This window comes from Castor canadensis, chromosome 6 (genome assembly GCF_047511655.1).
Source record: "Castor canadensis chromosome 6, mCasCan1.hap1v2, whole genome shotgun sequence".
NCBI classification, from domain to species: Eukaryota; Metazoa; Chordata; class Mammalia; order Rodentia; family Castoridae; genus Castor; species Castor canadensis.
The window spans coordinates 143,896,520-143,909,756 of NC_133391.1; the positions used below are offsets into that span (position 1 = coordinate 143,896,520).

General features: G+C 43.1%; 1 protein-coding gene across 1 annotated transcript in view; it reads right to left on the minus strand.

The window, feature by feature from the left end:
- Positions 1 to 376: 376 nt before the first annotated feature.
- The window catches only part of Egflam (EGF like, fibronectin type III and laminin G domains), a 159,204-nt gene continuing 146,343 nt past the window's right edge, over positions 377 to 13,237 (minus strand). The window contains exons 19-22 of the mRNA XM_074077576.1: positions 11,613 to 11,756; positions 5,402 to 5,485; positions 2,445 to 2,548; positions 377 to 1,566 (exon numbers count right to left, since the gene is read on the minus strand). Coding sequence (XP_073933677.1) covers positions 1,412 to 1,566; positions 2,445 to 2,548; positions 5,402 to 5,485; positions 11,613 to 11,756 — 487 coding nt within the window. The 3' untranslated portion in view covers positions 377 to 1,411. The remainder of the gene's footprint in view (positions 1,567 to 2,444; positions 2,549 to 5,401; positions 5,486 to 11,612; positions 11,757 to 13,237) is intronic.

The following is a 13,237-nucleotide window of genomic DNA, read 5'->3' on the forward strand; positions in this document are numbered from 1 at the left end:
ACAATGTTTTAAAGCCTTTGCTGAACGAATGCTGCACAAGCATGAGTAGAATCATGACTGGGACTAATTATAGGCTCATATGTGAGTTGGATCATATCTCCCTCCTCTTTGAGGGCAGCATTCATCTCACCTTTCCCTTAGCAAGTCCGGTCATGGGGGTCTGCCAGTATACCAGCTGCCGGCAGAGTCACATGCATGCATAGCAAAGGGGCACAGCTGATGGGGCAGAAGAAAGAAGCTCCCTTTCTCTGATTCTTGTCCACATGCTGAGAGCCCACACCCCCCAGCCCTTCCCCGCGCATCCTCAGAAGTGTCCATTTGTAGATGCAACATCTACAGAATCAGTAACCTCTTCAGGAATGAATGAGTGAATGAATTCTTCTTTATCCCCTTTATTCAAGTTTATTACAGATATTCCCCATCTCTTAAAATGACAGTGGCCCACTTCCGTAATACATTCCTTTTAATCTGCTTATTTTGGAAAGCTTCATATTTGTCCCCTTGAGCCACCAACATGCACTGAAAGAGAATGGTCCGCTCCCTCAGTGTCCCACCCATGTCACTTCTACCACAAATGGCCAAAACAAGTCTCCTTTGGGAGAAAATTTTTAGGAAAGTGTGCAAGAATTAGGGTTGTCCACACTAATTTCCAAAAGTATACTGTGCAGACAGTCTGCAGCTATAAAAAATATACACATACAAAAGTACAGCTACAAAATCACGGGGCCCATTTTCTTAGATTTGCATTATAAAAAGTAGAGATTTTGCATTAAATGTAAGTTTCTGGGAAGGGGTCACATTATGATTTTGAGTCTATGTTTAATCTCCTCAACATTTATTTTTGTAAAGGTGCTGCACATTGAGCCAGCCAGTGAGGAGTAGAAAGGGCTAATTTGAATAATCCATGGGCCAAGGTGGGAAATTTGATGCTCAAGGTCACATACAGTCATTCTGCTGTCAGTAATAGTGTCATGAGTCAGGGAAGGAGAGAAGTAACTTAATACTGCTCTGTAGGGTATTCTCTTTCTCTCTCTCTTTCTCTCTCTCTCTCTCTCTCTCTCTCTCTCTCATATGCACTATGAATCACAACACAGTCATTGAACTATAGCAGACGGGCTCTGGAGTTCGCATTAATGTGTGATCTCTGGCAGACTCTACACATTGAATGGACAAAGTCTGATGCTTCCTACACAAACTATTCTTTGGGTTTGGCCCACAGAGCGTCAGCAGGAAAGGTCACCCAGGACAGGGCCTCCTGTCTTGGTTCTCAGTTCCCATCAGGATGAACTCTTCCTTGATGAGAGGAAACACACCTGGTCCCTGGGCCTCTGTGTGTGGCATCCGGCAGATCTCAGGGACCCCCAGGACGCTCAGGATAGAGGCTCCGTCCCTTGGGCAAGACCAGCTGGTGTTACTTGGCTCCACAAGTATTGATGTTTTTCCCATCCACTGCATCTTCCACGAGGGAGATGTGGTAATCGGTGGACAGGGTGAAGTGGGAGATGCAGCCCACAAGGCCTCGTATGTACTGCCTATTTGTGTGCAGAGCAATTTCCTTCATTCCACCTGCCAAGAAGCAAAAGGGAGATTGGGTGAGCCAAAGAAGCATTTGGATCTTCTTCTTTTTATTTTGCTTTTGCAGTCCTGGGGCTTGAACTAGTGCTTGCCAGGCAGGCACTCTACACTGCAGTCATTCCGCCAGCCCTCAACTGGGGCTTCTCTACTGGCCACTTGAGTATCTACCACCAAGGCATCCCTTGGCTGAAAGAACAAACTGCTCAAAGCATCACATCTATTTTATAATTATCCTGAAGGAATAGATTAATTTGGATCAATTTGACACAGCAAAAGGCTACAAAAGCACACACCTCATTGTAATTTCTGGCCCAACTGACCACCTCAAAACCAAATAGTATCTAGTAGATTTTGAAATATTATATAATATCAACAAAATGTACTGCCATTAAAGCTGACGTCATCTTAAACCAAAAGAAATATACTCATGTTGAATGCTTTCAAATAAGTTCACTCTTGGAAAATATAGAAAGGTGGTATATTTTAATGTTTATGTGTCTGTATTCATTAGTAGATTACAAGCCATTTATAGACATACTACTCATTCTGTTCTGAGAGGGGCTAGAAAGACAGATCTTCCTTCCTCAAAGAGAATTCATGGAGGCTATGTTTAGAAGGTTCCTGTTCTATAAAATAGAAAAGCATGACTTTCCTGGTGGATCAGTTCAAAGCACAAAAGCATGTGAGTGAGTCCTTTCCTGCTCCCTCGGCCATGAGTCAGAAGCTCAAAAAATGGAAGAATGGAGTATCTGGACAGCTTCCTGACTTCCAGGTATTTGATCCAGTAAAGTATGCAGCCCTGACACAACAAAGAGAGAGCTAAAAAGGAAAAGCCACAGCCCAGTTTAGATTTCGTCAAGGTCACTTACCCACATACAGAGGTCCATTGATATTGAGTTGTCTCATCCTGCCAGGTGACTTGCCTGTTCTGGCTCCATAGTCATCCACAGTAATCTTCCCTGACTGACCATCCCTATAAAGTAAAATCAAACAAACAAATGAAACTGCCATTTTTTGGAGATAATTCATTATTTCAATAAAAACGTATGGGAGCACCTGCTATATTCCAGGTTCTGTGCTAAATGATGGGCTGTAAAACCCAAAACTGAACAGCAGCTTCTTGACACTGCGTGTGGAGGGCGACCCTGGCCTCACTTCTTGATAGCAACTCTTCTAGTGCTGAACTTCAGAGAACATTCTCCTTTGAGACCACACACTGCTGCATTAGAATCTCACACCTGGATGCTTTAATGAGCAGTGCCCCCAACAGCCTGCCTTCTCTGCTCTGCAAGGCACTCCCAAACACTCCAAACTATACAGCTCCTAAATCTCTCCTCTCTCTCTCTCTCTCTCTCTCTCTCTCTCATCCATCTGCAAAAGAGCTTGTGCAGAAACATCCAAAGGACTATGAAATGCTTCAGTTCATTATTCTAAAATACTGTATTTTTCCCACAGACTTTATTTCATCAATGAAGAGCATATTTCCTCTTTTGCATTCTGAAGATGTGTCTTCTAGTTAGTGTCTTAGATTTGAAAAACTGTGGTCTCACCTTCTCACATCATACATACGTACATCTTCATAAGTTTATTACTTACTGTCTGTCGCCTGCCTCCCAGCAGAATGTAAGACCATCAAGACAAGGATGTTGGTTTAACTCAGAAATGTGTCTCATGTGGCTTGAATAGCATATGACTCATAATAGCTGATGAATGAACAAGTGAATTTGTGGAGTTTTGGCATTCTTGTCTGAAATGGGACTAACCATATTCATCTTCCAAAGATGGAGATCAGAGATCCAGGGATTACACATGAAAAGCACAGAGCATGGTACCTGATGCTTATCTTGTTCTGTAAAGACTGGTAAAGGAGTGTGCTGCTATTGTTACCAACATCATCATATAATCATTTTTATACTTAAAATGAAGATTATAGAACTAAAATTGCTATGAATATTAACTGAAATAAAGTACAGTATGTAAAGCATCTGGTATGAGATATTTAATAAGTGAGAAATGTTCTCTATTTTGCTAGAAGCAATACTTGCAAGACTGGGATTACCCAGAGCAAGACAGTATTCAAAGCAAGACCCTTTTAGGGTTTCCTCTCTATCAATTCTCCTCTCTCTCTAATCCCAAGAGAATTAAGGTATTCATCCAACTTTTCTTACCATATTCCACAGCTGCGACCTTCACCCAGTTCCCAGTTAGATCTATTGCAACATCTCTTTGGGTCCTTTCTGCTCATAACTCACATCTGCTTGAATCCTCCCACCTGTCTAGTTCCTAGGCTCAGTGCCTTCTGTTCAGCCCTCTCCATAACCTAAGACACACGAGGAATGAGATCGAGTCTACCAATAAGAAGATCCCTGTCTGCTGAGCCACCTACATGTACAAAACTTGACACCTGAAGTTCTTCTGGGAGACATTCCTCCCAGACATCTGACATCTAGTCATGTGTGGGCTACATCATGGGTTGGAACAGAAAGGTTTTGATCTAATCTTTGCCCACAACAGTGTATTGTCTTGGGAAAATCATTTAAAATCAGTTTCCTTGAATGTCTAGGAAGGGCCTGACATTCCTCACCATTGTGTATCTTCACAAACATAACCAAACCACAGTAACTGTGAACATTTTAAAATCCTTCCACAATGTGTGACTATTCTACCCACCAGCCCTACCCAATGAAACTGAGAGCAGGAAGTTCCCTGATGTTCCCAAGGCAGGGACTTTAGGGATCAACTGTGGTTGGCATTAAGAACTGAAGCATTTCATATTCCTTTGGATGATTCTGCACAAGCTCTTTTACAGGTGAATGAGAGAGAGAGAGAGAGAGAAGAGGGATTTAGAAGCTAAAGAGTTTGGAGTATTTTGGAGCGAGGTTGGACTTTACTCTAGAATAAATGTGAGATTGAAGCCTGCTGGCATTCATTATGGAAAAATTTTTCTTTTTTCAACAAGTTAGAGTGGGAGGCCTCATCAAAATTACTACATGTTTGGGCTTTCAAGGTCATGTGGCAGCACAAAGGTACAGATCTGCCTCGGCCTCCTCATACCTCCTCATAGGTATCTAAGGAAGGCACAATGCTCCTCCCACCACAGCCATATGGGAGCTAGGGAGGAAGTTGACCACACTGGGTCCACATGTCCCAGACATCACTCTTGACTTCACCGTCTGTCTTGCCCAGAAAGGGTTATAGTAATTCCTAGGGATCTTCTCTTTGGACTTTCATCTAACATGAACTATCGTTGGTTCTAAGTTTAGACCTGCTATTTGGCATCTGAAACTACATGGTTAAGAATAAGAACACAAGTGATAAAACTATAAAGGAGAACAAAAGATTGATTTGCCAAGGCTAATCAGAAGTCAGGGTGATGATTATTGCTGGGGGGGGAGATACAGAATTGGGGCTGAGTAAACCTCACATGGCTTCTGAAGTTCAGGCAATGCTAAACAAAAGAAAGTGGCAATTGCCTGTGCAATGAGGCTTGGAGCATTCTTCAAAGAATGAACTTGGGGGCATGAGGATGCCCCCAAATCTCATCTGACTAGATTTTGAGGTCTTCTCCCAATGTAGCCATCAAAAAGTTTATTCTCCAGAAGGTCACCCACTGTTCAGTCCAGATGTGGAGGGTCAGTCTCTGGCCTGTTAGTTTCAGTGGAGAGCAAGGTGGGACTTAGTGGCAAAAATACCCTGACTGTCCTGGGACAGGAATATGAGGATGCCAGATGAGGGTTGGGAATAGGACAGTGAGATTGAAAGGGACTTGATCACCACATCCCACTCTCCTAGCCTGGTTCTGTCTCCTGCAGTGTTCAGCACTCACCTAACAGCCTTGACCCGGTGCCACCGGCCATCGTTGAAAGAGCCATTCACCATGATGGATGCAACACCACTGCCCAGGTTGTAACTAAGGCCATTGGAGAAGAATAAGATGAAAATCACAATAAAACACTGAAACACAGGCAGACATCTATTTACAAAGGATTCTCATTGTAAAGGTTCTTTGGAATGCAGAATGCAGTTCATTAGCCACTAACAAAACAATGACACAAATGGTCAGTTTCCAGGTGGGCTCATGCATGATTTGTTTTTTAATTTTTCAATTATAGTACGATATACATACTACTTACTACCTTTTTTTTTTAACATTCACCATCTTAACCATTTTAAGTGTACAGTTCAGTGGTTAAGTGAATGCACATTGTTGTCTAACCAACCTCAAAAACTCATTCCATCTTGTAATATGAAACATACTGTACCCATTAAACAATACTCCTTATTTCTCCAACCCTCAGACTCCTGACAACCACCCTTTCACTTGCAGTATCTATGGGTGCGACTACTCTTCATCTAAGGGAGATCATAAAGTATTTGTCTTTTTGTGACTGGCTTACTCACTTAGCAGAATATCATCAAGGCTGATTTTTTTCATTTAAAGCCCATGTTTGGAAGCATCAGTATAAAATTATGAACAACAAGAAGGATTTTTATCATTTGTAATGTGTCACTCTGGGTTAAGTAGTGTTCCCCTAAAATTCACATCCACCCAGAACCTAAAAATACAACTTTATTTGGAAATAGGGTCTGATGTAATTAGCTAAGATGAGGGTCATACTGGTTAGGGTGGCCATAAATCCAGGGTAGCTGGTATTCTTATAAGAAGAGGAGATTTGGACACAGAGACAGAGACATATGGAGGAGAATGCCTTGTAAACATGATGGCAGACCCTGGAATGATATATCTATAAGCTAAGTGACCCTTAGGATTGCTCAGTAAACCCAAGTAACCAAAAAGAGGCATGGAGCAGAATCTCTTAGGCCCTGGGAAGGAAGCAATGCTTGTAGCATCAAGTGTTTTGGATTTCTAGTCTCCAGAACTGTGAGTTTTTATTGTTTTATAACATGTAATCTGTGGCAATTTGTTATGTCAGTCCTAGAAAACTATACATGTGCTTTTACCTTTTTTTTTTTTTTTGATACAACATTGCAGAGTAGGTTGAGCCCCAAAGAAATTGAGGAAATTTGCCTAAAAATCACAAAGCCAGAACTTAACTTTAATGTATTATCTGTTCCATATCCCATTTTACTCTGATATCAGGTTCATCTAGTAGTTTCCACTTTTCTATTTCAGTTCCCAGATACTCTGAAACCCAAAAGATATCAGAAGACCTGAACAAGTTGTTTACTAGAGAGAAATAGCTCTCTCTCAATCCAGTGTTCATTCAATTATTCTAATTTAATTCAATTCAACAAATATTTAGTGAGTGACTACTCCAGCCTGGGCATTGGGCCAACTGCCTTGACCTTCCCTGGATAATGTAACACGGCCCATGTAAGCATGCCTCTGAAGGGAGCGTGTTCCACCTAGACAGCTTTCCACTCATCTTGTAAGGGGAGGTATCTCTACCTCATTGTCCAAGAAACAGAAATGTCGGGAAGAAACCTGGATTTGTCTGGAGCACTCACTTGCCCTTGTTCTGAGAGCAGAGAAAGCTCCGTAGGTTTTTCCTTTCATAACATAGCTCAAAGAAATCACACAGCCATGGACATTTAACAAAGAATCAAACTATGGCCCTTGTAATGACTCAACAATCCAGGACAAAGCTGCCACTCTAACCCTGAAAACTCTACTGTTTGCTGGTGCTTTTTCCCACACCAAGTGTCTCCTTGGATAAACCAGTGGGATTTTCAGACTTCATTATGTGGTAGCCAAATGCTTGCTGAGGAAATGAGTGAATATAAAGCAGTGCTAGGAGCTGGCTGGCAGAAACTCAGCTGAATTATAATCTGTGGCTTCTCTGAGAGCAACACAGGGCGACAAAGCACAGGCACTACATGGATTTCCAAACCTACATGGATTATCAGTCTTGCCAATTTACTGGCTCTGTGACCTTGGGCAATTTGCTTTACGTCCCTAAGCCTAAATTTCTTCCTGTGTTAAAGGCAGGTGGGAATACCTGCAGGATTGTAGGGGAGGTTAGGTAAGATAACATAGATAGAGAGAACAGCACATAATAGGAATACAACAAATAATGCCACCACCCCAAATACATGTGGTACTTAGTGTAGCTTGTATGCAAGGTTCACAATGCACCCTGAAGACCTAGGAGGAGAAAGCTAAGAGTTAATTCATCAGGTCTCTTCTAGGAGACTAGCCATGTGTGAGAGTGGCTGTGTGAGAGTGACTCCACAGGCTGTAAATATGTAACCAAAGTGGTTAGGATCACCCAGATCTCAGAATCAAGGTGACCTGGGTATGATCACAGGGAGGCTGAATGGGAACATGCTCATGTGCCAGTGACTAGAACCTTTGCAGTTGCATCAGATCCCATGTGGACCAATCGTGGGCTTCCTTCTCTTCTCTAGCCTGATAGCTGTCCTGTTCACACAAGTGGATAAAATATACTCAAGGGAGTCAACATGGAATCCAGCAGACAGAATTTAGCCATCACCATGGGTGGGGGTAACTCAGTTGGCTTCTTCATAGCCTGACTTTCCAACCCTCACCTACAATTTCAATAACCATGTGCTTCCCAAAACATGCTTGTACTCACCCTGGAATAGTTCTCCTTTCTACCCAATAATAAATGGTCAGGAACAGTGGTTGCCCTTCACCTGGGGAGGGATGGGTTGCCTGTGATAGAAATGTCCCACGGCTTCTTGTGGGTGGTGGCAATGCGGTGTACTTATTTTACATATTTTCAAGCTGTGCACTGAGCATGTGGACATTGCACATAAATTATACCTCAATAGCAAAGTGCAAAATCAAATGGATGCTCGTCTAGTTTCTTTGCCAACATCCTGTGACTCTAGCTACTATGAATGGGTTATCCTGAGCCACTCATCTTGGTGGGCACCAAAGGCTGCCAGGCTGAGCACCAAGGTGAGCCACCAGGCAAGGCCCTTAGAGATCAGTTGGCCACTTTCATGTCTTTATGTGGAGATACTTTTAGACATGTCTCCCAAACTGCCTCAGGGCATTTTATTAATGTCACATTTCTTCCCTTTCTCTGTTGCAAGAACATGTTCCAAGGTCAAAATTAGTCGGAAAGAATGTCAGTCAAGTGATGTTCATAAACCCACCCAGTGAGTTTTATGTTCCATACATAATCATGAAACAAAACAGAAACAAAAAAGAAAGCCACGCTCATTCTAGGTGAGCACTTGGATTCCTTTTTCTCTTTAACCCCACATCCAAACTATGAATAATTCTTTTCAGAGTTTGCTGCTCTCCCCTTATCTTTGGAAGAAGGCTTTGGACACTAAATTAGCCATGACTAGCATTTAGGTGAGGAGGACAGCATAGAAAGTTAGAGTACGTTTGTTGTTTTAGGGTTCCCCATTTGCTTTGGAGGTGGGTCAAACACTGAAACCCCAGCAGCAGTGCCTGTCCAGAGAATGGTTTACTCTCCAGGCCCCACTCATGTAAGTGCCTCAAGCCTGGAGTTTTATGAAAAATAACAATAACAGTGATAATAACCAATATTTGTGAAGTAGTCATATTGTGCTAACTTCCTCACATATATTTTCTCTGTGAACTAGAGCTTCTAGAACCCAGAAAACATGACCAACTTTAATAATTTTTATTATCATGATCACTAACTAGCTATGCTTGACTGTGCACGAACCCTTTGGAGGAATGATTCATTTAATTCTCACAACCAGCCCTTTCCTTTTACAGACAAGGGGGCAGAGGCAGGGACAGGTTAGGTGATTTGCATGAGATCACATAGACATAGGCATCAGGCACGTGTGGCCCCCCAAAGCCACTTCAGACTGTGTTTCTCAGGGTGTGGTTGCTGAAGCCATTTGAGGTACTTATTTCCAAAAGATCTTAGTGGCAATGTACACCTACTCCATCACATCAGGTAGCAGGCCCAGGAATCTACCTCTGAAACAAGCTCCATGGTGACTCACTGGACATTGGCATTTTCAAGCCAGCAGCCTCCACTATAACTCCTCTCTGTGCCCAGCCCAGCCCAGTACTTCTACATGTCTGTATTGGGAGGATGGATGGATGTGGTGGGGTAACTGCCCAGGTGCAGGCAGTGACCAGGTAGCTCCAGGCCTAGGCACTATACACACAAATGTCTAGCTAGGCTTGGACTTAGCAGTGTGTCTTACATAGGACACAACCAGAGCGTCAAGATTTGAAGAAGAAGAAAAAAAAAAAAAAGCACAAAGACACTTTTCAAAAACCTAAGAAGGAAATGGTAACTTAAGAAATATGTTCAGGATGGAGAACGCTCTTAGAAGAGCAACAAAGGCTAGGAGCAAGAGAGGGATAGGGGTCCTCTCCAGGGCCTGGGTGACAGCTGAGCTGGGCTTGTGAGAACTAGGGACAGCCCTGAGGTTCTCTGGTTTCCCTGTCAGGCTGGCAGGTTATGGGGGAAGTAGGGCCATCCCACCCATGATTCAGCTGCTGTTTCAGTTCCCTTTTCTGGGCACAATCAAGTACTTGAGGCCTTGATGAGGTTAACCACAGGAAAACCACAGGAAAGTGGCTTCAAGGCAGCCAGCCTGGCCCGGGTGGGAAGAAGTGCAGTCTTCTGACCTCAGGGCTAACGAGGGGCAAGGGATACAGGTCAGGAGAGAGGATGGAGATTGCAAGAAGCTGCCCCTCTCCTACCAGCCTCTGGTTTTCAATCACACTCCACTCCATAATCATAGTACAGAATCATTTAGCAAGCTCTGCTGTATAGGGGCAGGCACCATGTTGGACAAGTGACATTTCTTCTCAAAATGCCTTTTCTTCAAATTGAAGATTCATATTATTCTCCTCTAGCTATCAGTGATCCCAGCACCCAACTGACAAAAGTCCCAGAATTAAGTCTTCATCAGCTCTGTAGTTCAGGTCTCTCCTCTTTGTTTCAATTCTAATTCATTTTCTATCATGTAATGAACACTTGGACTATGCTCATCACCATGAGGGGTGGGTATTAAAGGCGTAAAAGCTAGAGAAATGCCTGCCATATGGGGTAGATGGCCCAGAGACTCAGAAGGGGTCCTCACACACTTTGCAGGCATCTGAATCACCTGGGGAAATGGTCACAACACAGCTTGCTGGGTGGGTCAAGAAGGTCAATCGTAGGTGGTGCCTGAGATTTGCACATCTAACAAGTCCTCCACTTTGAAAAATCATTGGTCTAAATGAGCAACTTCCAACCTTGCGTGAGGATGCACTACAGCCTCCAGAGAAGTTTTCTCATATTACACAAGACAGTCTCAGCACCTTAGAGACTGGTAGGGAGATGGGTAGGGTGAAACTGTCCACAGCCACCCATTTGACAAATGTAAGAGCAATGTAAATTCACTTAAAAGAGGTAAGAATTTCCGGACCACCTTAACAGCATCACCCAAGAAGTATTCACAAGGTTCCTGACTTTGGGTTGATCTATGCAGATATAACTCTTTGCCTTGATCTCACAGAGGAAGACTAGAAAGTTGCCTTCCTCCCAAGGCTATAGGGCTAAGGGGAAGCAGAACAGAATTTAAAGCCAGGGCTCTGTGAGTTTAGATCTTCAGCTCTTCTGAAGATGGTGAGTATAACTTCCATGCTTGCTTTTCATATATCACCAAATATGAAAGTCCTTTTTCCACACCTTCTTAATTTGAAAGTAGGAAGCATACATTAGCAATGCACTAAAACAGGGGTCAAAGAATTGTTCTGTGAAGGGAAATATAGTAAATACCTTAGACTTTACTATATAATTCCTACTGAAGCTACAAAAATGTGTCATCATTGCATGGACATATTCTAGACATTATATAAATGAATGAGGATTGGCAGTATCCCAATAAAAGTTTATTTATAAAAATGGGCAGCGGGCCAAATTTGTCCTGCAGGCTCCAACCATTGCCCTAAAAGACAGATGTTGGAAAGATAGACCAGAGGCCTCAAAAAAGACTGGGGCTTCTGGCTACAGCCAATTCCAGGACAGTGTGTTTTGGCTGACTTCAGAATTGCTCTGTTTGGCATGATCTATGCTGTCTAAGAAAAATCTCAAAGTGCTGCTAAAGCCGGAAAAGATTACCTGAACACCAGGGCTCCATCCCGGAGGCCGAGAGAAATGAAGTCACTATTGGGTCTCATAGGGCCGTCTCCCCTCCACATCAGCAGGCCATCCCTGGCAGTCGTCTTAAACCTCATAAACACATTTGATCTTGATCCTGACACCCTGGAGGAAATACACAAACAAGTCTATGAAGTCAACTACCAACATCTGTTTCCGAGTAATCCTAGTTTGGCCTGCCAGCCCCAAGCAAGCAGCTGTGGGGATAATCTGACCTTTCTGACACATATGTACTTCCAGGGGATAGAAATACCACCACCAGAGTCACACCACCAATCTAAAGAGCTGACTGCTCACTTGGCAGCAGGATACCCCCAGGTATGGTGACCGCCAGGTCCCTGTACTTGTGGAGTCACAGATTAGCAAGATTGTGGTTAATGCCACAATCCCAGGGTACATCCCCAGTTTTCCTCCTTTCCTGTCCTATTACTCAAGGCCCTTGGAAACTGCTCCCCACTCTCCAACAGAAAGTGGGCTTCCTAATTACCAAGAGGCTCATCTCAGCAGTTGCTCTGGGCAGTGATCATGGTGGTGGAAGGTCAGCTCAGGCAATAGCTGTCTTTAGGGGCACATGTGGACAAGGTGACTAGACAGGAGTAGGGTGTCAGAGAAGATGGCTTGATAAGATAATGGTCTAGAAGGGTGATGGGCCAGAGCCCCAAGGAAAGTACAGAAGCCAAGGACAACAGGGTATTCAGGCAGAATGCTGGGCTCTGGTTATACAGCATGACTGGGATTAGGGCCACATGCTTCTGTGCTTTTATCAGTTCTTGAGAACAAACTAATTCAGAAATTCACTCTGACTATAGTGATCAGTATTTCATCTTATATCAGGAAGAGAATCAAAGGTAAGATAGGAGTAAACATAATTTCATATTGTTACTAATATGGCAGTATTAGAAAAGTTTCTCTTTCTGTACTCCCATCACTTGTACCATCCTTCTGTCTGGAACTACAGAGTGCTTTCAATAGTGCACATGGATAGGCTTTTGTCTAGGCTTCCCAGGGCCTGGCCAGAGACTACAAAAGACCAAGTTTGCTTTCCCATGCAAGTCTCAGGGTGGTGAGGAAGGCCCCCAAGTCAGGTGCAGAGCAATCCAACCTTGGTCACTGCCTAGAAACCTGCTAGTGTGCTAGAATATTTCCTCAACTTCTTCACCTTTATTCCAGGGTCCTTCCCACACTTAGATGCTTTGGCTATCTTGAATGGTATAAGACAATCAAGATATTTCAATTTCTCTGCCAGTGATTGGGTCAGGAATGGGCATGCAGCCCACTGTTATTCAATGAAACAGAGAACATTTACAGGAGCATTGTGGAAAGACTCTTCTTTTGAATGAGTCATATGAGAAATGCAAGCCTTTTTTTACTTTCAATGGATATTGCCCTGTTTTATAATCATCTAATAATTATCCTAGGGGCAGCTGGGGAATGAGCTGAGGACAATAAGACAAACATATGGATGAGATTTGAGTCTTGGATGATACAGTTGATTCTCTGAGTTAATCAGCCCAGCATCTAGTCTAAGTCTGAACTCCTTGTTACATGAAATAATGCATACTCTTCTGTTTAAGACATTTTAAGCT